The sequence below is a fragment of the Rana temporaria genome, chromosome 8 (genome assembly GCF_905171775.1).
Source record: "Rana temporaria chromosome 8, aRanTem1.1, whole genome shotgun sequence".
Taxonomy (NCBI): Eukaryota; Metazoa; Chordata; class Amphibia; order Anura; family Ranidae; genus Rana; species Rana temporaria.
In genome coordinates, this window is record NC_053496.1 from 161,117,334 (window position 1) to 161,143,943 (window position 26,610).

Genomic DNA, 26,610 nt, shown 5'->3' on the forward strand with positions numbered 1-26,610 from the left:
TTTATCCGCCAAAAAGGCTAGATTTCTATTACATAGTAATACGTTCTCAAAAGTGTTTCCCCATTAACGTACCCAAACTCTGCAAACCTCCCCCCCCCATGTATACAAGGTAGAGGTTCCTCAGGCAACATTGTCACCTTGCCCGCAAAGGTTAATCACAATTTTAGCTGTTACTGAGGAAGAAGTGGTCTGCGTTATTAAATCCCTTAAACGTTCCACCGCCCTGGCCCAGATGGGGTTTCTACTCTGTTGTGCTTATTAAGGTAAATTTTCCTGCACGGTATTTATGATTTAAGTAATGTTTAACAATGATATTTTTAAGATACAGGTTCAATCAAATGTGACCACAGTCTAAAAATATGAAATGTATTTACCATACATGTAATCATACAAAATAGTTATATATATTGGTTTACAACAACAAATGTTACATAAAATTAAAATACTGATTGCGCTACATAAAAAGCTTGAATATCAGTTGAAACACCCGCTAAATGGCAGTGTAGTATCTTTGACATGACACAGCAATTATAAACTTTCCTGTAGAATCAATAACCTTGTAAAATGACAATTAGACAGAATGTCTGTATTTCACAAATTCAACCATTACTATACTGCAGGTAAGTAAGTGGTTAACAACGTGAAATAAACTATGCAAATTTAAAAATATATTGAAAATGTAATCTTTAGAGAAAAATCTACAATTACAGTTATTTATTTGTGAGAATAATTATCAATTGTATAATACTCAATAGATCAATATTTAAGAGAACACAAATGAATATAAGAAAGGATTGTTTTTTATTTTCTAAATAGGTTCCTTTAAGCTAGTGCATTGTTGATTCACTTACCCTTTCCTTCAATTTCCCTTCTAAATGTTTTTTTTTCCTTTGTCTGAATTTCTCACTTCCTGTTTCTCCTCAGTAAGCTTGCCCCCATCATCCGAGCCGTTCTGGCTGGGGGTTAGTCAGCCAGAACAGCTTACTAAGGAGGAACTGGAAGTGAGAAATTCAGACAAAGAAAACAAAGGAAAAAAAAATTTTGAAGGGAAATCGAAGGATAAGGTAAGTGCACTAGCAATGCACAATGCACTAGCTTAAAGGAACTATTTAGAAAATAAAAAACAAACCTTTGCAACCCCTTTAAAATAATACTGAATGCCAAATTTTAAATATCTTCCTAAAATGTTTTGAAATTAACTTTGGACAGACTCAATGAATATTTAGAGAGTATGGGGCAGATCCACAGAGAGAGTACGCCGGCGTATCTACTGATACGGCGGCGTACTTTCAAATTTCCCGCGTCGTATCTTTGTTTTGAATCCTCAAAACAAGATACGACAGCATCTGGGTTAGATCCGACAGGCGTACGGCTTCGTACGCCTTCGGATCTAAGATGCAATTATTCGGCGTCTGCTGGGTGGCGTTCCTGTCGTTTTCCGCGTCGAGTATGAAAATTAGCTATTTCCGACGATCCACGAATGGCCATCGCATTCTTTTACGTCGTCTCTAGTCGGCTTTTTCCGGCGTATAGTTAAAGCTGCTGTTTCGTGGCGTATAGTTAGACTTGCTATGTTAAGTATGGCCGTCGTTCCCGAATTTTGTTTTTGTTTGCGTAAGTCGTCCGTGAATCGCGAGATGGAGGTAATTTACGTCCAAGTCTAAACAATGACGTCCTTGCGACGTCATTTTGCGCAATGCACGGCAGGAAATTTAGGAAAGGCGCATGCGCAGTTCGTTCGGCGCGGGGACGCGATTCATTTAAATGAAACATGCCCCCTACCCGCCCAACTTGAATTCCGCGCCGTTACGCCGCTTGAGATACACTACGCCACCGTAACTTACGGCGCAAAATCTTTATGGATTCGAACCAAAGCCAGGTAAGGTACGGCGGCGTAGCGTATCTCAGATACGATGCGCCGGGGCAGATCTTTGTGGATCTGCCCCTTTATCTGTATACACAATTCCTAGAGTCTAATACAATGGGTTTCGTTAGATAAGCGTAATTTCTTTGTGATAACAACAGTCTAGTTACGTATCTGTGTAACCTTTTTATGGCAGTGTTTGTGTCTCTTCTTTTATTTACCCACCAAGGACAGGTAAATATCTACTGGTTTCGTGAAAAGGGGCATTATTGTTCAGGCGACTCTGTTTCAACATAAAGTTTGTATAGCTTTAGGATGATTGATTCGTTGAAACTTGGAAACATGTGAAGTCATGGAGACTTTTAGTTCACCTGTCTTGAGGCCTAACTGAGTTTAAAATCTCCACCATAAGAATATGAAATAACTAGAAACACTTTACTCCAGTACTAGCCCCTAATTTACAAACCTTGTGGTGAGCATCAAGGGGGGCTATAACGGGGGTTATATTGCCTCAGTTATCAGCCGCGGCTGGTTTCTTCTCTGATATTTCAGTTCTGGCTTGCCTTCAGTGATGTCCCCCCTCAACGCTCACCATGGATCTTTCCTCTGGACACAGTCAGCTACTTAGCTCCATTCACTTTGCCATTGTCAGTGCCCCTTGGTTGGTTGTCCTGGTCGGCCCTAATGATCCATCAGTGCTTGAGCCGGCCTTACAGCCTTGTGGTAACATTGTCATTCAGATTTGTACTGTTTTATTCTTTTTTGAATATACATGTGGTTCATTGCAGCCATTACCCATCAATTTTAGCTCAGTTCCTGAGCGCTGTCAACCCTTTTTGTCTGCAGCATTGCAGCATCTGATCCTTTGCCATTAGACAGCAGCACTGTACAGCTGAACATATTTTGCATTGTGTGTTTTTTCCTGTGATTAGCGCCTGAGACTCAACCCTCTTCTACACCCAGGGCTGGTGCAAGGATTTTTGACACCCTAGGCGAAACCTAAATTTGGCGCCCCCCCCCACACACACACACACACACTGGCTCTGGCTCTGCCCCTCACTAAACAATTTGCGGCACCTATTTCTTCAGCCGTGGTCCACAGGCTTGCACATGTGCCTCTGGACCCAGCCCGAATGTGGATGGCACCAGCTCGCTTCCTCACAGCCGTGGTCCACAGTCCACTGTCTGTACGAGCAGATAGATACGCTGACAATGCTTTACAGGTTCTTACTAGGAACAATAATAAATGCACATTTTTGTACCTGCAAAAAGATCTGCATTTATTTCTTTTTTTACAAAGGTGGACTTGAACCTTCACACCTCAAATCGCCCCAATTCCTGTATTTTCAGGTCTCAGATCACCACAATTCTTCGACCCTCACAACCCATCACTGTATCACCCTGAATGCCTGTTCCACTCTGCACCCCCCTGCACCTCTGTTCCCCTCAAACCCCCCCCCCCACATATCAGTTCCTCTCTGTACACCCCTGCACATCTGTTCCCCCCACACACATATCTGTTCCCCTATGTACATCTGCCCCCACACACATCTGCTACCCCTCTGTACATCTGCCCCCACACACATCTGCTACCCCTCTTTACCCCCTGTACATCTGCCCCCACACACATCTGCTACCCCTCTGTACATCTGCCCCCACACACATCTGCTACCCCTCTTTACCCCCTGTACATCTGTCCCCACACACATCTGCTACCCCTCTGTACCCCCTGTACATCTGTGCCCCCCCCACACACATATCTGTACCCCCCTGTACATCTGCCCACCACACACATCTGCTACCCCTCTGTACCCCCCTGCACATCCACCACACACACACACACACATCTGTTCCCCCTCTCTACCCCCTGCACATCTGTTCCCCCCACACACACATATCTGTTCCCCCCACACACACATATATGTTCCCCCTCTGTACATCTGTCCCCCACACATATCTGCTACCCCTCTGTACCCACTGCACATCTGCCCCCCCCACACACACACATATCTATTCCCCCTCTGTACCCCCCTGCACACCTGTCCCTCCCACACATATCTGTTCCCTCTCTGTACCCCCTGCACACCTGTCCCCCCCCACACACATATCTGTTCCCCTCTGTACCCCCCTGCACATCTTTCCCCCCCACACACATCTATCCGTCCCCCCCACACACATATAAGTACTCCCCTGCACATCTGCCCCCCCCCACACACATACCAGTACCCCCCTGCACGTCTCCCCCCCCCCCACACACACATATCAGTACCCCCTGCATGTCGCCCCCCCCACACACATATCTGTCCCACCTGCACATCTGTCCCCTGCCAAACACACATATCTGCCCCCCCACACACACACATATCAGTACCCCCTACACGTCTGTATGCCCCCCCCCACACACACATATCAGTACCCCCCTGCACGTCTGTGTCCCTCCCCCCCACACATATCAGTTCCCCCTCTGTACACAGTGCAATGCACTATCAACTTAAAAGCAGAGTCAATGTTTTATTTTTTGTGACTGAGTGCTGCCTGTGTTTCCACTATACCTGAGCCGCGGGGGATTACTTTACTCCAGCAGAGTGGCGCTGCGCCTGCCTGTCCTTGCACACCAGATCCTCGAGCACCCAGGAGGAGGGGGGAGCGGATATCGCGGCAAGCCCGCGGCCCGCCGTAGTTACAGTACATGCAGGGCTTGCATCTAATCATCCGCCTCAACCGATCATGCGGCACTTCCGACCGGCTGCTCCTCGTCCAGGCTCTCTCCCCTCATCTTCTCTCTGCCGCCGCTACTAGGACGGCACTGTCTGAGGCTGGGGATAGAGTGGTCTGTCCAGCATGTATTCACAGGTGCAACCGCCCCCTAGCCTGGCGGCTGGCGGCATAATAGTATATAGTTATTTAACCACTTAAGGACCGCCTCCTGTAAATATACGTCAGCAGAATGGCACGGCTGGGCAGATGTACGTACTGGTACTTCCTGTACATCTACCCGGTCGTGGGCGCGCGCCCGTGACCCGATGCACCAGGACCGCAGGACCCGCGGACCCGATCACCGCTAGGGTCCCGCGATCGGTCCCCGGAGCTGAAGAATGGGGAGAGCCGCGTGTAAACACGGCTTCCCCGTGCTTCACTGTGGCGGCTGCATCGATCGTGTCATCCCTTTTATAGGGAGACACAATCGATGACGTCAGACCTACAGCCACACCCCCCTACAGTTGTAAACACACACTAGGTGAAACATAACTCCTTCAGCGCCCCCTGTGGTTAACTCCCAAACTGCAACTGTCATTTCCACAATAAACAGTGCATTTTAAATGCAATTTTTGCTGTGAAAATGACAATGGTCCCAAAAATGTGTAAAAATTGTCCGAAGTGTCTGCCAAAATGTCGCAGTCATGAAAAGAAAACGCTGATCGCCGCCATTAGTAGTAAAAAATAAAATAATTAATAAAAATGCAATAAAACTATCCCCTATTTTGTAAACGCTATAAATTTTGCGCAAGCCAACCGATAAACGCTTATTGCGATTATTTTTTTTACCACAAATATGTAGAAGAATACGTATCAGCCTAAACTGAGGAAAAAAACTATTTTTTTTAATATTTTTTTTAGGGGATATTTATTATAGCAAAAAGTTAAAAATATTTACTTTTTTTTAAAATGGTCGCTCTATTTTTGTTTATAGCGCAAAAAATAAAAACCGCAGAGGTGATCAAATACCACCAAAAGAACGCTCTATTTTTGGGAAAAAAAGGACGCCAATTTTGTTTGGGAGCCACATCGCACGGCCGCGCAATTGTCAGTTAAAGCGACGCAGTGCCGAATCGCAAAAAGGGGCCTGGTCCTTCACCTGCATTTTGGTCCGGGGCTTAAGTGGTTAAACGGTTATTTATGGTAAATTTTAAAATGGTTAAATAAAAAGGCCGGAAGTCCCTTGAATCATTGGGGTTTTGTGGGGTAAGGTATAAGGGGGTTGGGGTCATGTAGATAGTGGGTAAGGTGTCACTAGGATCGGTCATGTCATGTATGATATAGACCATCACAGGAGATTCAAGATCCATTTACATTTTCCTGTGGCAGTAACATACACTAAATAACTTGGTTTACTACACCGCATGCTGACGCATGAATGGTGGTGCGGTGCCATTATTTTGAACAGCACTATTACATTAAAAAGGAATGCGTGGCATAAATTGTGGATCCCTGTGTCACGGCTGTTTATTTGTGTATTTTTAGGGGTGTTGACAGCTAATGCCCTGTACACACGATAGGTTAGTCTGATGAAAACGGTCTGATGGATTTTTCAATCAGTTATCCAATGGAGCTGACTGATGATCAGTGGTGCCTACACACCATCAGTTAAAAAAACGATCGTGTCAGAACGCGGTGATGTAAAACACAACGACGTGCTGAGAAAAATGAAGTTCAATGCCTCCAAGCATGCGTCGACTTGATTCTGAGCATGCATGGATTTTTAACCGATTGACGTTCCCACAGACGATCGTTTTTTTAACCATCAGATAATTTTAAAATGGATAAAAAACCGATGGGGCCCACACGATCGGTTCGTCTGATGAAAACGGTCCATCAGACGTTTTCATCAGACGAACCGATCATGTGTACGCGGCATAAATGTTAGTTTCCATTCAATTTTCCAAAATTTTCTTTTTTTTCTACATAAAAGTGAGAAGGAAACATACAGATATTTATTTTTATTTGACACAGATTATTTTAAATAATTTCAAAAATGGAATAAACAGAAGCCTTAAGAATTAAGAATGTTATAGATCTAGTTCCACAATGGACATCTTTCATGAAATTGGGTAAGGTGGTGGTTGAGGCATTCCAGTCACAACAGTATTCTGTACCACAAACACCTGTGAAACAAGACAACAAATCAGTTTCAATAAATAGCTGAACTATACAAACTACAGTGAAAGGAGCTCTATACCAGTGAAAAATTAATGAAAACATTTTACTACAGCGCTACTAAATACTTGATTATATGTGACATCAAAAAAATCCTAAATAATAAACGCAGCATATGTTATGTTAGTCAAACAAAAAACGAAATCAATAATAATAATATGCGCTGAGTATTAACTTCTGTGATGTGAACCGGAACCACAAACCATAGGTGATTCATGATTAAGTCACGTGTCTAGTGATGTAACGCGTGGGGGAAGAGCTACAAATGGGACGGATTGCACATCCGAATGAGGAGACACATCGTATGCTGAGCAGCCAAATGAGGATTGTTTGTTGGCTGATATTAATCGGTGGATTCGTGAGTGTGACCTATCTCAAGCTTGTCAAAATTGTTTCCATATGGTTGTGTGTTATCTGCACAATGAGGATTTCTCTTTTTGTCTCTCTGTTTTTCATATGAGCTGCACAACTGTGGAAGATCTGATACTCACATGTGAAGCAAATCAGCTTGGAGTCTGTAGAATTTGATCACCCCATACTTATCTTTCAAGCCAGTACACAGCACTAGCACTCAGGAGGTGTATTGTAGTTACATGCTCAGTAGCATGCATTTGGACTAATTATTTGTATACACAAGGAGCTCTATACCATTTCCCATTTGTCCATGTTGGAAAAAAGTTTGCTTCTATAGTTGGCATCTAGCTTGCCCAATAAATACTGATTATTCTGTTACCCTCAATTTTTAGGGTATGCAGACTTGCTCAGTAATTTCCAAGGCTGAGCCATGGTCTTTCACTGTGTGTGAGGCTATATTTGTATGTGATACCAGTAGGGTAGGCCACTGCAAGGACGCTGATAAGGCAGTACAACTGGTCCTGTAGTACTGGGCCCAGGTCTCAACTGCTTAACAGGGTGACCCGGGGCAGCTTTATTGTTAATTTTTGCCTAAAAAAAAATATTTTTACTAGACCACACCCCTGCTCTTACTTGCTTACCAGTGCTTAAATTACATTTCCTGGGCCCCATCAGGTTAACAGAGGGGCCTAGGAGGTGGAAGCAAAGGAGGGACTTTTTTTCATTTTTGGGATGTAGGCAGATAAAGTCACTGCTGCTGTTTATTGCACCATGGGGGGTGGGTTGTGGGCAGAGTTGGGGGGCCCCATCAGGAAGCCTGTATGTGACCCCATGATTCCTAACAGCGACCCTGGTCCACTGCATTATATTCCCTCACTATAATGATTCCTTTCTGTTTTTGAGGGAGGGCTTTTTGAACTATTTTGAAGATGAGCCCTGGGGAGCCAACAGATATAAAGCCAAACCTAGCTTGGACAGAGCCTTGGCATACATGAGGGCAAAATAACATAAACAACTAATGTAGTTCAATTCTATCCTATCCTATGAATCTAAAGATCCAAGCCAATTTTTTTCTGTTTTGACTGCATAGTCCAAGGAATTCTCCCAAGACTGTAGGGGGATAGGTAGAGAGAGTTCTTCTAACAATGACACATTGTCAAGGAAAATAATGAAAGTGGGATTTTTCCTATATTTTAAGAGATTTTATCTTGCCTCCTGTGGTGTCTCTAGGACAAGAAATGAGAACACAGACAGGATTCAGAGACATAGCTATGTTGCTTTGAGCGTTGGTTATGTTGTATGTGATTTAAGGATTTTTTTTGCATTACATATACAAAAACTTGTACTTACTAAGCATTAAGGGCCAGATCCTCAAAAGGGATACGCCGGCGTAACTGCTGTTACGCCGTCGTATCCCTGTTTCTAACTATGGAACTGATCCACAGAATCAGTTTTCCATAGTTAGACAGAAGATCCGACATGTGTTAGGGACTTACACTGCCGCATCTTACGATGCAGTACCGCATCCGCCGCTGGGGGCATTTTGTGTCGAAATGCCGCCTCGGGTATGCAAATTAGCACTTACAGAGATCCACAAAGCTTTTCAGCTTCGTTTTTTCTCCGTAAGTTTTAGTTTGCAAACGCAAAATTAGGGCTGCTTTTACAAAGTGTAAACTGTTTACACCATGTAAAAACAGACCCTTCTGTCCAGCGACGCGTTTTTTTTTTTGTTTTGAATTATTTTTTTCCCGCCGTATCTTTTTTTTTCCCGACTCAACTTTATTGACCCGACGCGATCCACAAAGCTTGGCGTAACGTAATTTCGCGCTATGCACGTCGGGAAAATGACGTCACGAGCATGCGCAGTACGGCCGGCGCGGGAGCGTGCCTAATTTAAATGGGAATCGCCCCCATTTGAAGAGGAACGCCTTGCGCCGGCGGAATTTAAGTTACACAGCCGAAAATTTCTAGGTAAGTGCTTTGTGGATCGGGCACTTAGGTAGAAATTTTAAGGCAGTGTAACTTAAATGGAAACATTTACGTTACGCCAGATCTTTGTGGATCTGGCCCTAAGGGCTTTGATATATTAAATCTCTGCTTACAGTTCTATACAGGAAGCAATCACACCACACTGCATGGCATCACATATATCAATCTTTATGTGATAATTTGCTATCTAAACCTCTGCCTATGGGTCTGATGTATTCAGGGCTTCCCTTGTGTCTGTGTCATCTCTCTTCCAAGCTTATTGGGAAGTGTCAGGGGCTTGTCTTTTCCTGGGGGTGTGTCAGGGGCTTGTCTTTTCCTGGGGGTGTGTCAGGGGCATGTCTTTTCCTGGGGGTGTGTCAGGGGCATGTCTTTGCCTAGGGTCGCTAAACAATGTAGTTCCATATGAGGTGTCCTTCTTTCATTCTGATTGGCCACAGTGCTCCTCAATAGGCACTCCAATACTAATCCACCACTGGTGCTCTTCAAATTGTAAGGGGTGGTGTGAAAACACAAACATGGTCTGATTAGCTCCAGAAAACTAAAGCGAGTGGGAAAAGACTGCACTGGTGGGTACTGATAGGCTGTATTGATGGGCACTGATGATGATGCACTGATGAGGCTGAACTGATGATGATGCACTGATGAGGCTGAACGGATAGGCACTTATGAGGCTGCTCTAATAGGCTGTGCTGATAGGCTGCATTGATGGGCACTGATAAGACTGCACTGATGGACACTGATGAATGTGTAGTTGTTTATATTTATTTTTTATGAATTAACTCCCCATAAACATTTAAGTGTCATTTCATGAGATAATTTGTGAGGGCATGTTTAAGGGCGGAATTTGGTGTAGGGCAAGGTAGGGGTTGGGTGGGGCAACTGGTGGCGAGTTATGCCCTGTACACACGATCGGTCAATCCGATGAGAACGGTCTGATGGATTTTTCCATCAGTTAACCGATGAAGCTGACTGATGATCAGTCATGCCTACACACCATCAGTTAAAAAAACAATCGTTTCAGAATGCGGGGACGTAAAACACGACGTGCTGAGAAAAATGCAGTTCAATGCTTCCAAGCATGCGTCGACTTGATTTTGAGCATGTGTGGATTTTTAACCGATGGACTTGCCTACTAACGATCGTTTTTTTTTTCTATCGGTTAGGTATCCATTGGTTATTTTTAAAACAAGTTTCACATTTTTTAACCGATGGATAAATAACCGATGGGGCCTACACACGATCGGTTTGGTCTGATGAAAACGGTCCATTAGACCATTCTCATCGGATTGACAGAGCGGCCGAACTCTTAAGGCCTGGCTAGTAGCTCTGGACTTGAAATTTTGAGCCCTGCTTTATATAGTGGTATAAGGTTTCACATCCCATAATGAGTGCAAATCATAAAACAGAAGAAATGTGGTCTTTAGAGGCACCACATTACCACAGAAATATAGCATAAAATACAAATATTTTGTTTATACATCTATGAACAAGCTAATTTACAATACAACCCCCATATAAGAACATGGGATATCTTCAAATTGGATATTATGACAGCAAACAACCTCCCCTATTATTACTGTCCAGCTAGCATATTATGCTGACTCATATATTCATAAAACCGTCATTTATATATTTTTATATATATACTGTAAATATATATTATGATATAGATTTTATATAAATATCCTAATGCTGGTTCCCCATGTGGAAAAGGTAATGCATTTCAAATGTATTCAATGCTGCATCATTAGGAGTATAGTTGGAGGTAAGTTCTGAAATAAGTTAAGAACCTATAGGTAGATTCACAAAGAGTTAGGCCGGCTTATCAGTAGATAAGCCGACCTAACTCTGAATCTACGCCGGCGTTTGTTTAAGCGTATGCTCAAACAGAGATACGATTAAACAAAGCTAAGATAGGACGGCTTGCGCCGTTCTATCTTAGCTTGCAATTTTTCGGATGGCCGCTAGGTGGCGCTTCCATTGCGGCCAGCGTAGATTATGTAAATGAGCTTTTACGCCGATTCCCGAACGTACGCCAGCCTGCCACAGTCGAATTACGTTGTTTACGTAAGGCCTTAGGCGGCCTAAAGTTATTCCACCTATGAGGTGGAATAACAATGTTAAAGTATGGCCGCCGTTCCCGCCGCGAGGTTCGAAATGTTTACGTCGTTTGCGTAAGTCGTCCGCGAATCGGGAGTTACGTCGTTTACGTCCGCCTCAAAATCAATAGGCCCGTACGGTGTACTTAGCTGCAATGCGCCCTGGGAAATGTAGGCGCCCGGCGCATGCGCAGTAAGAAAAAACGTCAAAAAACGTGAGGTCAAGCCTCATTAGCATTAAACACGCCCCCCAACCCATTTGAATTAGGCGCCCTTACGCCCGCCGTGTTTACACTACGCCGCCCTAAGTAAGGAGGTAAGTGCTTTCTGAATCATGTACTTTCCTCTCTTACTTAAGGCGGCGTAAACACGCTAGGCTACGCCGACCTATTTTTAGGCGTCCCTACCTGAATCTACCCACTACATTATAAAAATAAGTAAATAGCTTACATATGTACAGAATTTAACTTTGTATCTTTTTTTAGCGTTTACTTCATGTCTTACCACGAGATTTGTATGTATGCAATGGCTGTCTGTCCAATAAGCCTAAATCTCCCACAATGTCTGGGAACCCCCCTAAGGAGAAGGTGGACTAGGGCCATCCAAGCAACCAGGAGACACACAGTAGATTGAAATAGCACCTAAATTAATAAATAAATGAATCCAGTTTCTAATGAGCTGGAACTATAAAGATTACAGATTCAAAACTATAAAATTTGAGGTGATAATGTTACCTTCTAATTTTGGTGAATGGTACGAACTTATCGAGGCCATAAAGAACAACAAGCAAAAATTTCATGGATGGAACTTCCTACAATGGGACTAAGGCTACACAAAGAAAAGTAACTTATACATTTGCATAGCCCTTTAGGCCTATAATACTCAATGAAAAGTCATTCAATCAATCCAAAATCCTACATTGACATTACTTCAAATGAAGCTTCTAGCCCAGGGGTCTCAAACTCAAATTACCTGAGGGCCACAAGACAAGTTTTCATATGCCATGGGGGGCCGCATGCAAACTTTCAAACTTCAAAAACAACAGTACTGGTGTCAGCGAACACATTATTAACCCCCAGCACTGGTGTCAGCGAGCGCATTATTACCACCAGCACTGGTGTCAGCGAGCGCATTATTACCACCAGCACTGGTGTAAGTCAGGGTTTGACAAATTTGCTCGGAATCTAGGAGCCAGCTAAAAAAGTTAGGAGCCAGAAAACGCACCCGTCCCGACGAGCTTGCGCGCAGAAGCGAACACATACGTGAGCAGCGCCCGCATATGTAAACGGTGTTCAAACCACACATGTGAGGTATCGCCGCAATTGGTAGAGTGAGAGAAATAATTCTAGCCCTAGACCTCCTCTGTAACTTAAAACATGCAACCTGTAGATTTTTTTAAACGTCGCCTATAAAGATTTTAAAGGGTAAAAAAGTTTGTCGGCATTCCACAAGCGGACACAATTTTGAAGTGTGACATGTTGGGTATGAATTTACTCGGCGTAACATTATCTTTCATAATATTAAAAAAAATGGGGATAACTTTACTGTTGTCTTATTTTATAATTAAAAAAAGTGTAATTTTTTCCCAAAAAAGTGCGCTTGTAAGACTGCTGCGCAAATACGGCGTAACAGAAAGTATTGCAACGATCACTATTTTATTCTCTAGGGTGTTAGGATAAAAAATATATATAATGTTTGGGGGTTCTAACTAGAGGGAAGAATATGGCAGTGAAAATAGTGTAAAATGACATTAGAATTGCTGTTTAACTTGTAATGCTTAACTTGTAATACCAATGGCCACCACCAGATGGCGCCAGCTCACATCTGGTGGTAATAACTTGTAATACCAACGGCTCACCACCAGATGGCGCCAGCTCACTTCCACCCTGCCTGCGGGCCATTTATAACTGGTCCGCGGGCCGCAAATGGCCCGCGGGCCGGTACTTTGAGACCACTGTAATCTAGCCTTATGAACACAGGAAGTCAGCTGCTTGGCATGAGCACCATTTACATCGTGCTTTGCATAAATTAATGCAAAGCGTTCTTAAATTGGACAAGGTGGAGAACGTGATGTCACCATCCACCTCGTCCAGTTTTATTGTTTGTTTGGAATTTTCTTGGGGCTCTTTCCTCTTCAGAAATTCATTAGGGCATTCCATATCTTGTTTTACAGGTATTATTCTAGGATCCAGACAGAGTCACTATAAGGCCACGGACCGTTTCCAGCAGAGATTCCTCCTCCGGATTTTGATCCGATGGCTTGTACACACCATCGGATCAAAATCCGCGCGGAATACATCCGCGGTGACGTGCCGTCGACCGCGACAATGACGTGCCGTCGCCGCGACGATGACGCGGCGACGTGCGCGACGCTGGAAGGTAAGTACTTCCACGCATGCGTCGAATCATTACGACGCATGCGAGGGAGGGGAGCGGACGGATTGATCCGGTGAGTCTGTACAGACGACCGGATCAATCCGCTGGACACGATTCAAGCGGATAGATTTCTTAGCATGCTAAGAAATTTCTATCCGTTTGAAATCGATCGGCCGGACGAATCTCCGCGGATAAATATCCGCTAGGCCGTACAGACGACCGGATTTGTCCGCTGGAACTGATCCGCGGATCAATCCCAGCGGATAGATCCGGTCGTGTGTACGAGGCCTCAAACTCCCTTGGACCCCTTCCTTTGCGGTAGAGATAAATATAAATGAGATATATATAGAAGATGATTATAATATAATTCTGTAAATTTGAAATTATAATAAGGATTTTGCTTCCATTTATAGGAACCAATCAGAACTTAGGGGGACCAATTGTCCTTGTGGTATATCCTCTGTGAGTTCTTGGGTTTCCTTTTCACCATCCTTTGAATTATTATCTAGCAAGTCCCAAATGGGCAGGTGGGGGAATGAACGCAAAGGCACAACAGTGAATTTATAAATGTTGAATGCTATTACAGGTATTATATATATTTGTAAATTCCTAGAATTAGTTAGCTGTTGTTCTCATATTGTAACTTGTTTGGGGTTGTACATTTTAGATCTATAGGATGTCCTCTCCTGAAGAAGTGAAGAATGTTCATGAAACATGTACAGAAATAGTCTTTGGGTTTTTGAAATATGTCAGAAATTCAACATATCACAGTTGTAAAGTTTTAAGAATATTTTTTATGCCTAGAGAAATTAATCATCTATGTTAATGGGATTGCTAAAAATTACGTGTTTTTAATATAAAAATGTAGTGATTTTACAAAATTATGAATTTTTGAATTGTTTGCATTATGCAGTAATTGATGTGATACCTTGAAGAGAAACTACATATGTTTTTTCAAACAAATTTAAGTTCAGCAGCTACAATTACTGTGGCTGCAGATTTTTAAGAAACAGCCATTTCTTCACCAGTCTTCAGATCCCCCGTGCTGCCATCTTGGCTGTGGAAGGCAATTTTGACTTCCTACAGTTTCACAGCTGGCTCCCTATTGTGCAAGTGTGGGATTGCACTGTGATCTCAGACTGGTCTTGCTGCCTCCTAGAACATGTGGCATGTCCCAGGAAGTTGCGGGCAGGGAGGTGGACAGGCAAAACTTCTGTAAGTCTCAGGCCCCGTACACACGACCGAGGAACTCGACGTGCCAAACACATCGAGTTCCTCGTCGAGTTCAGTGTTGAAGCCGCCGAGGCTCTCGGCGGGCCGACTTTTCCCATTGACTAACGAGAAAATAGAGAACATGTTCTCTATTTGGCCCGACGAGTTCCTCGTCGGCTTCCTCGCTGAAAAGTGTACACACGACCGAGTTTCTCGGCAGAATACGGCTCGGACCGAGTTTCTGGCTGAATTCTGCCGAGAAACTCGGTCGTGTGTATGGGGCCTAATGGAATTCTCTCATTGGCAAGCTGCAATATACTGTATAGTATTAGATTTTTTGGTTTTGGGTTTAATACCGCTTTAAAGTGTTAGTTCACCTCAGCAAGATTTTCCCCAAATCCTCCAATGCAATTGATATGTTCTGAATGGTACATACAGTACCAGCAGTTCTCCTGTTTTTAACAATGCATATCTTCGCATTACAAATGTCCCCTCAAGCCCCCTCAGTCCTGCTGTTTGGAGAACAGACTGGACATTAGAATTTTGCACCCCCTAGCAGCCACTCCGGACCGTCTAAACTGTGAATGTGAGCAGTGCGCTCTCGCCTATAGCTGAGCTCAGAAGGAGGAGTGAGCGCACTGCTTGTGGGCACAGTTTGAACATTCCAGAGCATCTGTAGTAGGGGACAGAACTCCAACCCAGTAGCTGCTGAGGGGTGTACAACTATAGTGTACTATCCAGAGCTCATAGGGGGATTTGAGGACAATCTTGCTGTACAGTAGCTGAACCTGCACTTTTAGCCCAACAAATATGACATTTATATCTGTTGTAGCATTGTATTACAAATACATCAGGACCACCAGGGAGGGGACTTTGACAAACATATAGGTAGATTCACAAAGAGTTAGGCCGGCTTATCTGCAGATAAGCCGACCTAACTCTGAATCTAAGCCGACCTATGTTTAAGTGTATTCTCTAACAGAGATACACTTAAACATATCTAAGATAGGACGGATTGCGCCGTCCTATTTTAGATTGCAATGTTTTGGCTTACCGCTAGGTGGCGCTTACATTGCGGCCGGCCTAGATTACGTAAATGAGGGGATACGACGATTCACGAACGTACGCCGGGCCTACACCGTCGCATTACGTTGTTTCCGTACTCGATAGGCCGCCTAAAGTTATTCCACCTATGAGGTGGAATAACAATGTTAAGTATGGCCGCCGTTCCCGCCGCAAGGTTCAAATTTTTTACGTCGTTTGCGCAAGTCGTCCGCGAATCGGGATTTACGTTGTTTACGTATGCGTCAAAATCAATAGGCCCGTACGGCCTACTTAGCCGCAATGCGCACTGGTAAATGTATGCGCCCGGCGCGTGCGCAGTGTAAAAAATGTCAAAAACGTGAGGTCAAGCCTCATTTCCATACTACACGCCCCCTCCCAGTCATTTGAATTAGGCGCGCTTACGCCCGCTCGTTTTAGGCTACGCCGCCGAAAATTTGAAGGTAAGTGGTTTGAGAATCACTACTAACCTAAATAATTTGTGGCGGTGTAGCCTAAAAAGAGTAGGCTAGGCCGTCCTAATTTTAGGCGCCCCTATGTGAATCTACCTAATAGTTTACAATATGAAACAAAATGAATACACTATCTTAAAGGAACACTAAAGGTACAATTTTTTTTTTTTTTAAATAACATACATGTTATACTTACCTCCACTGTGCAGATCGTTTTGCACAGAGTGACCCGGATCCGTGTCTTCTGGGGTCCCTCGGCGGCTGTCTCGGCTCCTCCTCGCAAAAGCTTTCCACGTTCATGCGAGCTCCCTCGCATGGTGGAAAGCTTTTGCGAGCGCGCTCCCGCGATACAGCAGCGGCCATAGCCGCCGACTGTATCACTCGGCCCCGCCCCCCGGCGCGCCGCGTCATCCGCTTTGATTGACAGCAGCGCCAGCCAATGGCTGCGCTGCTATCAATCCGCCCAGCCAATCAACGGCCAGGCTGGGAACCGAGCAAGATGACAAGCAAGCGCCCGGGACTTTCGAACAGTGAGGTAAGTAAAACGGGGGCTCGGGGCGGTGCTGTCAGATAGGATGCATTAAGGTAAAAAAAACTTTTACCTTTACAACCCCTTTAAGGCCACACATCTCATAGGGTAAATTAGGCTTTAAGCTACAAGCCTTTCTGTAGCTGAAACGCCACGATGATGCAATGTTTTTAAGGGGGGTTATATGTAAAGACCTAAAAAAACGTCCTAAATAGATACAGTAGGGGGTGACTGTATTGTTAGACAGTTAAACATCTATAGCTAGATTCAGGTACATTTTCGTAACCTTGCGGCGGCTTAGCTTAAGGCATTTAAGCTACGCCGCCGTAAGTTAGCTAGGCAAGTACATGATTCACAATGTACTTACCTGCTAAGTTACGGCGGCGTAGCCTAAATCGGCGGGCGTAAGGGCGCCTAATTCAAATGTGTGTTAGGGGGGCGTGTTGTTTTCTAATTGTGCTTGACCTTAAGTTTTTCACGTTTTTCTGTAACTGCGCATGCGCCGGGCGCCTACATTTCCCAGTGTGCATTGCGGCTTAGTACGCCGCACGGGCCTATTGATTTTGACGTGGACGTAAACTACGTAAATCCCGATTCACGGACGACTTACGCAAACGACGTAAAAAATTTGAATTTCGACGCGGGAACGGCGGCCATACTTGACATTACTATTCCAATAGGGCCTAGCTCTAACTTTACGCGGCCTATCTCTTACTTAAACGGCGTAAAAGTACTGCGTCGGCCGGGCGTACGTTCGTGAATCGGCGTATCTCCTCATTTACATATTCTACGCCGACCGCAATGGAAGCGCCACCTAGCGGCCATCCAAAATATTGCAATCTAAGATAGGACGGCGCAAGCCGTCGTATCTTAGATATGTTTAATCGTATCTCTGTTTGAGCATACGCTTAAACATACGTCGGCGTAGTTTCTGAGTTAGGTGGACTTATCTATCCCATTGAGATCCCAGTATGCTAATACGTAAGTAGTAGTTGAAGTGCTCTCTTCTTAGTGCAAGTGTCTAGGTATCCAATAATGGTAGAGGATTGGCGCAAAGGTAAAAACCAGCGTGTCACAGGGGTGCTGAAAATTATGAAAGGCTGGTATGGGCAATATAAAAACGGGAAACAAATTTAAAAGTCCAAAAAAATCTTTTAGAAGTATCCATTGGCTGTACACATAACTCGTAACTGTTCAAGCAACTTGAAGAGGGCTAGGAGAAAGCACAAGCACCAATCTAAGTGTAGCAATAAAATTGTTTAAAAAAAAAACATACAGACAGGTACTCACAAAGTTGAAGTTAAAATCAGCATGTGGCACTACAAATGTCCCCATCCCAGAAGAAAGTCCTCCTCTGCGACTGTGTGCTCTGGAGGACACCGCTGGTGGATTCCGGAATTTCCTGGAGCCGTTGAACGCAAGGACGACTGTATCTGAAGTGATCACACAGCAGCTGCATCTTTAGGATGACTATTATGGGCCGTACACACGACCGAACATGTCTGCTGAAACTGGTCCGCGGACCAGTTTCAGCAGACATGTTCGGTCGTGTGTAGGCCCGAGCGGGCAGGATTCCAGCAAACATTTGCCCGCCTTTTTCCAGCGGGCAAATATTTCTGGGCTTGTTTTAAAACAGCCCGCTGAAATCCTGCCTGCTCGGACATGTTCGCTCATCTGTACAGACCTACCGTACATGTCCGAGCGCCCGCCATCCCTTGCATGCGTCGAATGACTTCGACGCATGCGTGGAAGCATTGAACTGGCAGGGCCGCCCACGTCGCCGCGGCGACGGCGCGGACACGCCCCGCTTATTGTTTACGCGCGGATTTCTGTATGATGGTGAGTACAGCCACCATACAGAAATCCCCGGGCAGACATGTACGGTGAAAACGGTCCGACGGACTGGTTTCATCATACATGTTTGCTCGTCTGTACCCAGCCTAAGAGGTGACCAGCCTGATCCTGCTTCCTGATCATAAGGAAGTGACATCAGCTACAGTGTCCCTTGCAGTCTACGGCTCTAGGAAGTGCCGGAATACACCGGCGGTGTCCGCCAGAGCATACAGTCGCAAAGAAGGAGGACTTGCTAGCTCCTTGGATGGGGACTATTGTAGTGCAACGTGCTGATTTTTACTTCACCTCTTTTGAGTAGCTGTCTGCACTATTTACCAAAAATGTTATTGCTACAATTAGATTGGCACTTGTGCTTTTTCCTAGGTATCCAATAGTTGCGATCCAAAAAATAATGAGTATGCACACCACAGTGCCCTCCACCAGTCACCTTATGCATTCACCTCCCAAAGAGACCTACAATAGGGTCCAATGGCGCCTTCCTCTTAGGCCTCGTACACACCACCCAACATGTCCGATGAAAACGGTCCGTGGACCGTTTTCATCGGACATGTCTGCTGGGATCATTTGGTCTGATGTGTGTACACACCATCAGACCAAATTCCCCGCGGACAGAATACGCGGCGACGATGACGCGGCGACGTGCACGCACCAGGAAGTTCAATGCTTTCACGCATGCGTCGAATCACTTTGACGCATGCGTGGGATTTCGGGCCAGCGGACATGTCCGATGAGTTGTACTGACCATCGGACATGTCCGACGGACAGGCTTCCAGCGGACAAGTTTCTTAGCATGCTAAGAAACTTTTGTCCGCTGGAAACCTGTCCGCTAGGCCGGGAAACTTTCCGGTCGGCCCTACACACGAACGAACATGTCTGCGGAAACTGGTCCGACGGACCAGTTTCAGCGGACATGTTCGGTCGTGTGTACAAGGCCTAAGGGGTATAAATCAAGCTAACTGACGTTCCTCTTTCTGTATAAGGGCTCCCGATCTCTCAAATGGCGTTCCTCACAAGTAGCTATCATAAGGGTAGGAAAGAACTTGATATAGCGTTTACCATTTAAAACACTAACTTTTATTACAACAGTAAAAAAAAGTGTAGATTTTCCCAAGGGCTGTTTTGTCTATAAATCTACCAGGTTTTTTTGCTTTGATTTTTTTGTAAATATTAAGGGCCAGATTCACGTAGCCTGGGCGCAGCGTAACGTAACCGATTTAGGTTACACGCCGCAAATTTTCTGTCTAAGTGCCCGATCCACAAAGCACTTACCTGAAAATTTGCGGCGGTGTATCCTAAATCCGTCCGGCGCAAGGCGGGCCAATTCAAATGGGGCGGGTACCATTTAAATTAGGCGCGCTCCCGCGCCGGACGTTCATGCAAATGCTCCCGACGCAAATTTCCTGACGTGCTTTGCGCGAAATTACGGCGCGCCGACGTTTTGTGAATCGCGACGTGAAAAAAAGACTTGCGCCGAAAAAAAAAAAAAATTAAAAGCGACGCGGGAAAGACGGGTATACTTTTACATGGTATAGTAATTTTACACTTTGTAAAAGGTGCCCTATCTTTGCGACGGCAAACTAACACTTGCGGCAACGTAACGACGGGACAAAGTTTTGTGGATCGCCGTAACTGCTAATTTGCATACCCGACGCTGGTTTACAACGCAAACTCCCCCCAGCGGCGGCCGCGGTACTGCATCTTAAGATCCGACAGTGTAAAACTATTACACCTGTCGGATCTTAGGGTTATCTATGCGTAACTGATTCTATGAATCAGTTGCATAGATAGAAACAGGGATACAACGGCGTATCAGCAGATACGCCGTCGTATCCCTTTTGTGAATCTGGCCCTTAATATTTTTGCTATATTTAAGGATGGATACGTAGCCATGTGTTTTGAAGTATGCATTTGTGGTTGTGTTGAAAAATCTTTTAGTATTGCTGCTGTCTCTCTCTCTCTCTCTCTCTCTCTTTCCAGAGCCCTGTGTTAAATGACAACACAGGGATCTAGGCTGTGACTGGACACAGCTGATCAGCAGGTCTCAGCCATAAATCATTGGCTGGTACTTGCTGACAGACTCCTGCTGTGTACAATCACAGCGAGTGTCGACGGTGGGCACGCATGCACACGCTCGGAAACTGGAAGCAGTACATACATACAGTACCAATATGTTGATTTGCCTGCAATGGCTGCCCGTCTGCAGTACATTGCGGGCAGGGGGTCCGGGAGTGGTTAAATATTTTTGCCAACATAATCTGTTAGCTGGACAATGATAATTGTGTAAAAAAAAAAAAATGTTTGTCATAAAATCCAGTTTTGACGATATCCAGGGTGGGTTATGGAAATTACCTATTTTTAATAGATGTATAAATAAAGTTTTTGTTTTAATGCTATATTTTTTGTTAATGAGGTGCCTTAAAATTCCACGTTCCCCCTTTTTTTTATGATTTAACAGCTTAATCAGAAGACAACTATCTGTTTGCAAGAGCTCTGAGCTTTACCTGCGCAGGGGTATTCGATTCATGACCCACAGCCTGGCATCCAAACACGGACAAGGAAATGGACACAGAGAACAGCAGGAGATTGAGGATCAGAAGTAAAGCAAGAACAGCTTTCGCGCTAGACTGTAAAAATCAAGACGTATGCAAAGATTAATACAGCATCATGCCACACTATGCTATATGATCATATACTATACATATCACAAGTTTAAGACAACAAATTGTATTTCATAATGAGCAAGTAAGCAATGCATACTAGCTCATTATGCCTTTTGTCTTGCAGTTTTTTTTTTCAAGGTTTACAACCTCTTTAACACTGTAATTTTGGAAATGCAAGTAAAATCTTGGCTGGGCCAGTAAATTTTGGGTGTTGTGTCAGTAAATTTCAATTCAGTAGGTTGGCAAAACTGCTTGGCGCCTAAAGTACCAGGAGACACCCTATGCTGTGAAAGCTACCATAGTGCATGAGTTGTATTGAGAATTTACAACTGCTCTGCACAACATGATGACGTTGCAGAGACACTACCCCATTCTCATGTAGAGTGGAAGATATAGAAAAGTCGGTGTGAAGTATACAGTATTTCACATTAAAAGGTTATACCCTAGAGGAACCCTTGAAAAAAATTTTCAGGTCTAAGGAAAACCCCAGCTAAAATGAAATAATTTGGGTCAAAAGGTAGAATTTCCCTCACAATGGTGGTCGGTGGGAAGAATGCTCCCCTTACAGGCACCTAAAACGATTGTTGTCCTGCTTCTGGTTCTGCCAAGTGGAGTTATGCCTTGTACACACAGTTGGATTTTCCGTCGGAATAAACTCCGACGGGTTTTTCCGACGGAATTCCGTTCCAGCTGTCTTGCATACACACTGTCAAACCAAATTCCGACCGTCAAGAACGCGATGATGTACAACACTATGATGAGCTGAGAAAAATTAAGTTCAATGGTTCTGAGCATGCGTCAACTTGATTCTGAGAATGCGTGTTTTTTTTTCTCTGTCGGAGTTCCATACAGACGAAAAAAAGATGTTGGGCCAGATTCTCGTAGAATCCGCGGCGGCGTAGTGTAAGCCATTTACACCACGCCGCCGCAATTTACTGGAGCAAGTGCCGTATTCTCAAAGCACTTGCTTCCGTAATTTGCGGCGGCGTAGTGTAAATGGCCCGGCGCAAGGCCGCGTAATTCAAAGGGGGCGGCTTGTATTTAAATTAAGCGCGCCCCCGCGCCGATCGAACTGCGCATGCGCCGGACGTAAAAATAGCCCAGTGCGCATGCTCCAGCTCACGACGGAAAACGGCAATGAAGCCGAAGTGAGCGTCATTTACGTAAAGCCCTATTCGTAAACGACTTAGTAAAACGACGGAAAAAGACGACGCTGTCCCGACGCCATACTTAACATGGCATACGACGGACCTTCGTAAACTTACCCCTCATATAGCAGGGGTAAGTTTACGCTTACGGAAACAACGTAAACGACGACGAGGCGGCAGAAAAACGTTCGGGAATCGGCGTATCAGGCTCATTCTAAGACCCCGTACACACGAGAGGATCGATCCGCTGAAATTGATCCGCGGATCGGTTTCAGCGGATAGATCCGCTGGTGTGTACGATCCAGCGGATATTTATCCGCGGATATATTTCGGGCCGACCGATTTCCAGCGGATAAAAATTTCTTAGCATGCTAAGAAATCTATCCGCTGGAATCGGCTCCAGCGGATCGATCCGGTGGTCTGTACAGACTCACCGGATCGATCCGTCCAAACCCATCCCTCGCATGCGTCGTAATGATTCGACGCATGCGTGGAATTCCTTATATGACAGCGTCGCGCTGATGACGCGGCGACGGCGCGACACGTCATCGCGATGGGAATTCGACGCGGATTTCGATCCGATGGTGTGTACACTCCATCGGATCAAAATCCTCAGAGGATTTATCCGCGGAAACGGTCCGAAAAGGCCGTATCCGTGGATAAATCCTATCGTGTGTACTAGGCCTAAGAATCACTTGCATAGATACCCAGGCTCAGAAACAGAGATACAACGGTGTATCTGGAGATACACCGTCGTATCTCTTTTGAGAATCTGGCCCGTTCTCTTTCTGAGTCCGTCAGAATATCCGATGAAAAAATTCAGTCAGACTTTTTCCATTGGAAATTCCGAACGTGTGTACGCGGCATTAGACCCAAAGCTATGAAGGCACCATCGGATGGGAAGTAATTTGGCCCCAGCTCAAGGAACCCCTAGCAACCTTAATAGGAACCCTGGTTGGGGATGGCGGTTCCACACAAACTGCCTTGTAATTGTGTTAAGCAAGTTGGATTAACACTTCTAACAATAGACTTATGCCCTGTACACACGATCGGATATCGGATGGAATCTAATCCGATGGATTTTTTCGTCGGATATCCGATGAAGCTGACTTTCATCAGTCTTGCCTACACACCATCGGTCAAAAATCCGACCGTGTCCAAACGGGGTGATGTAAAACACTATGACGTGATGAGAAAAATTAAGTTCAATGCTTCCGACCATGCGTCGACTTAATTCTGAGCATGCGTGGATTTTTGACCGATGGACTTCCACACAGACGATCGTTTTTTTCTATCGGTTTTTTATCCATAGGAAAATTTTAAAACATGTTCTATTTTTTTCACCCATGGAAAACAAACCGATGGGGCCCACACACGATCGGTTTGTCCGATGAAAACGGTCGTTTTCATCAGACAAACCGATCGTGTGTACAGGGCTTAACTGTATCTATAACAAGATAACAAGTGCCTGTATTGTGTAGTGAAAACAACACATCAGATCTACCAAACTTGGACACAGCGTAGGCCAAAAACTATAGGTAGTGATCCAACCCTTCTAGGTTACAGTGTATTTATCTTGTTGCAATCAGGGAAAAGATATAGGCCACATAAAATGCATACTAATCGCTTGAAGTGTAGATTTTCCCAAGGGCTGTATTGTCTATAAATCTACCAGTGCTGAGTTTTAGAAACTCTATTGCCCTGTACACACGATCGGTTCATCTGATGAAAACGTTCTTATGGATTTTTTCATCAGATATCCGATGAAGTTGACTTTCATCAGTTGTGCCTACACACCATCAGTTACCACCAACTCAGGAGGGTGGTGGGACGACTGACCTGGAACGGACAACGACGACCCAGAACTAGTGACGTCTGTCTCTTAAGTACTCTCCCCCAGCATGCTCAGCGAGGCGATCAACTCCCACTGATTGGCTGCCGAGGAAGAACACCCAATACACCTTGACTCGACTGCCGCCACCCTCGGCCTGGGGTGGTACCAACACCCCAGGCAACAATAGTGGTCACTCACAGTACAGCCACGGCTGGAACAGAAGCCCCAATTTGGCAAAACAATACAGTCAGAGGTAGTTAAATCTCTGACTACACTCTAAATTTAAGGCAGCGCCATCTATAAAAGTAGCAAGCCGCTACACTTATACCCACCTAATCCCTAGATGCGATGGTCCAGTCACATGATCTCTAGAGCAGTCAGCTTTAGCGAAAAGGAGAAATCTTTGATAACGACTGCTATGCCTATGAGGTGATGTCACCAATAGACTTATTATGGGGCATCTGCTGTCAGCTGTCCCTCCTCTATCCTGAAGCCAGCACTGGGAGCCAATCACGTGACCAGACAAGAGCACCCTCAGGAAGCTTTTGACTGGATTTATTTGTCTGGAATTTCTCTACAACAGGGGTGCCGAACCAGTGGCCCGCGGAGCCCTCTCATGTGGCCCACGACCTCATGCTTTGGGATGGCTGGTTGGCAAGCCCAGATTGCAGATTGCCGACCTGCCATCTCAGAGCATCAGTGTTGGGAATGAAGCCGGCAGTAGAGGGAGAAAGTGGCTTTTCAGAAAGTGCACCACACCTGCAGGATATAATAAACGTCTATGGCAAAACGCAGACATTCATTGTAAAAGCAGCCTTAGGCCCCTTTCACACGAACGGTCCAACCCAATCAGACCCTCCATTCACCTCTATGGAGCGGAAGATGTAAGACTTTTTGTCCATTTACACCTGCCTACCTCCAATCCGATCTGCTAAAAAAACAGAAGTGGATCCGTCCCCTTCCATCTGATTGGATTCAGAGGGCCCATAGAGTAGATTGGGCTGTGCCTGTGTCTGCTTTGCATAAGCAGAGTGGACACAGACCTGTCATCTGCCCACTCCGCTCATTGTGGCCCGTGACTGGTTACCAAGTCGCTTAAAGCGGGGGTTCACCCTATATAAAAAAAAAAAAAAAAAAATTTCCCCTCTAGCATTAAATCAGGCATAGTAGCGCGAGCTACACTATGCCGGTCTTAATTTTTTTTCCCCGTACTCACTGTTATAGCGTACATAGAAGATTCCGGGGAATGGGCGTTCCTATGGACAGAGAAGGTGATTGACGGCCGGCCGTGGCACGTCACGCTTCTCCGGAAATAGCCGAAATAGGCTTGGCTCTTCACGGCGCCTGCGCATAGCCTGTGCGCAGGCGCCGTGAAGAGCCGAGACCTACTCCGGCTGTCTTCGGGGAGCGTGACGTGCCAGAGCCGGCCGTCAATCACCCTCCCTCTTGCTAGGAACGCCCATTCCCCGCGGCAGACGGAATCGTCAATGCACGATATAACCGTGAGTATCGGGATAAAAAAATTAAGACCGGCATAGTGTAGCTCGCGCTACTATGCCGGATTTTATGCTGCATTGTTCTTAAGGAGGGTGAACTACCGCTTTAAGTAGCCCTCGGCCTTCAAACGGTTGGGTACCCCTGCTCTACAGTATAAGTGTCTAAGAAATCAAAAAAGTGAAAACATACCAAGTATTCCTTCAAGGTGCCATCAGCGTAATAAGTTATTGCATTAAATAAAGCCAGATCTGCACAGACCAATATGAACGCAATGAAGCTGACGATAGCTGTAATGATGTTCATAGCAAGAGAGCCCTTGATCTGGAAAAGACACATAAATAATATTAATTCTGTAACATATGCATATATTACCTTTTACCATTTGTTTTGCCCTCCAAATCAACATGACATTTTGGGGTAGATTCACATACAATTAGATGGGCGCAGCGTATTTGAGATACGCTACGCCGCTGTAACTTACTTTTGGCCGGTTCGAATCCCCAAAGAATTTGCGCTGTAAGTTACGGCGGCGTAGTGTATCTCAAGCAGCGTAAGGGCGCGGAATTCAAATCGGCGATTAGGGGGCGTGTTTCATTTAAATGAAGCACGTCCCCGCGCCGAATGAACTGCGCATGCGCCATCCCTAAATTTCCCGCCTTGCATTGCGCTAAATGACGTTGCAAGGACGTCATTTTTTTAACATAGACGTGACTTGCGTACATTCCGATTCACGGACAACTTACGC

At 45.1% G+C, this 26,610-nt stretch overlaps 1 protein-coding gene across 1 annotated transcript in view; it reads right to left on the reverse strand.

Annotated features, from left to right (window-relative positions):
• Positions 1-6,554: 6,554 nt before the first annotated feature.
• LOC120909299 (membrane-spanning 4-domains subfamily A member 15-like) overlaps positions 6,555-26,610 on the reverse strand; it is a 78,522-nt gene continuing 58,466 nt past the window's right edge. The window contains exons 5-7 of the mRNA XM_040321046.1: positions 26,055-26,186; positions 21,228-21,350; positions 6,555-6,747 (exon numbers count right to left, since the gene is read on the reverse strand). Of these exons, the coding sequence (XP_040176980.1) occupies positions 6,682-6,747; positions 21,228-21,350; positions 26,055-26,186 (321 nt within the window). The 3' untranslated portion in view covers positions 6,555-6,681. The remainder of the gene's footprint in view (positions 6,748-21,227; positions 21,351-26,054; positions 26,187-26,610) is intronic.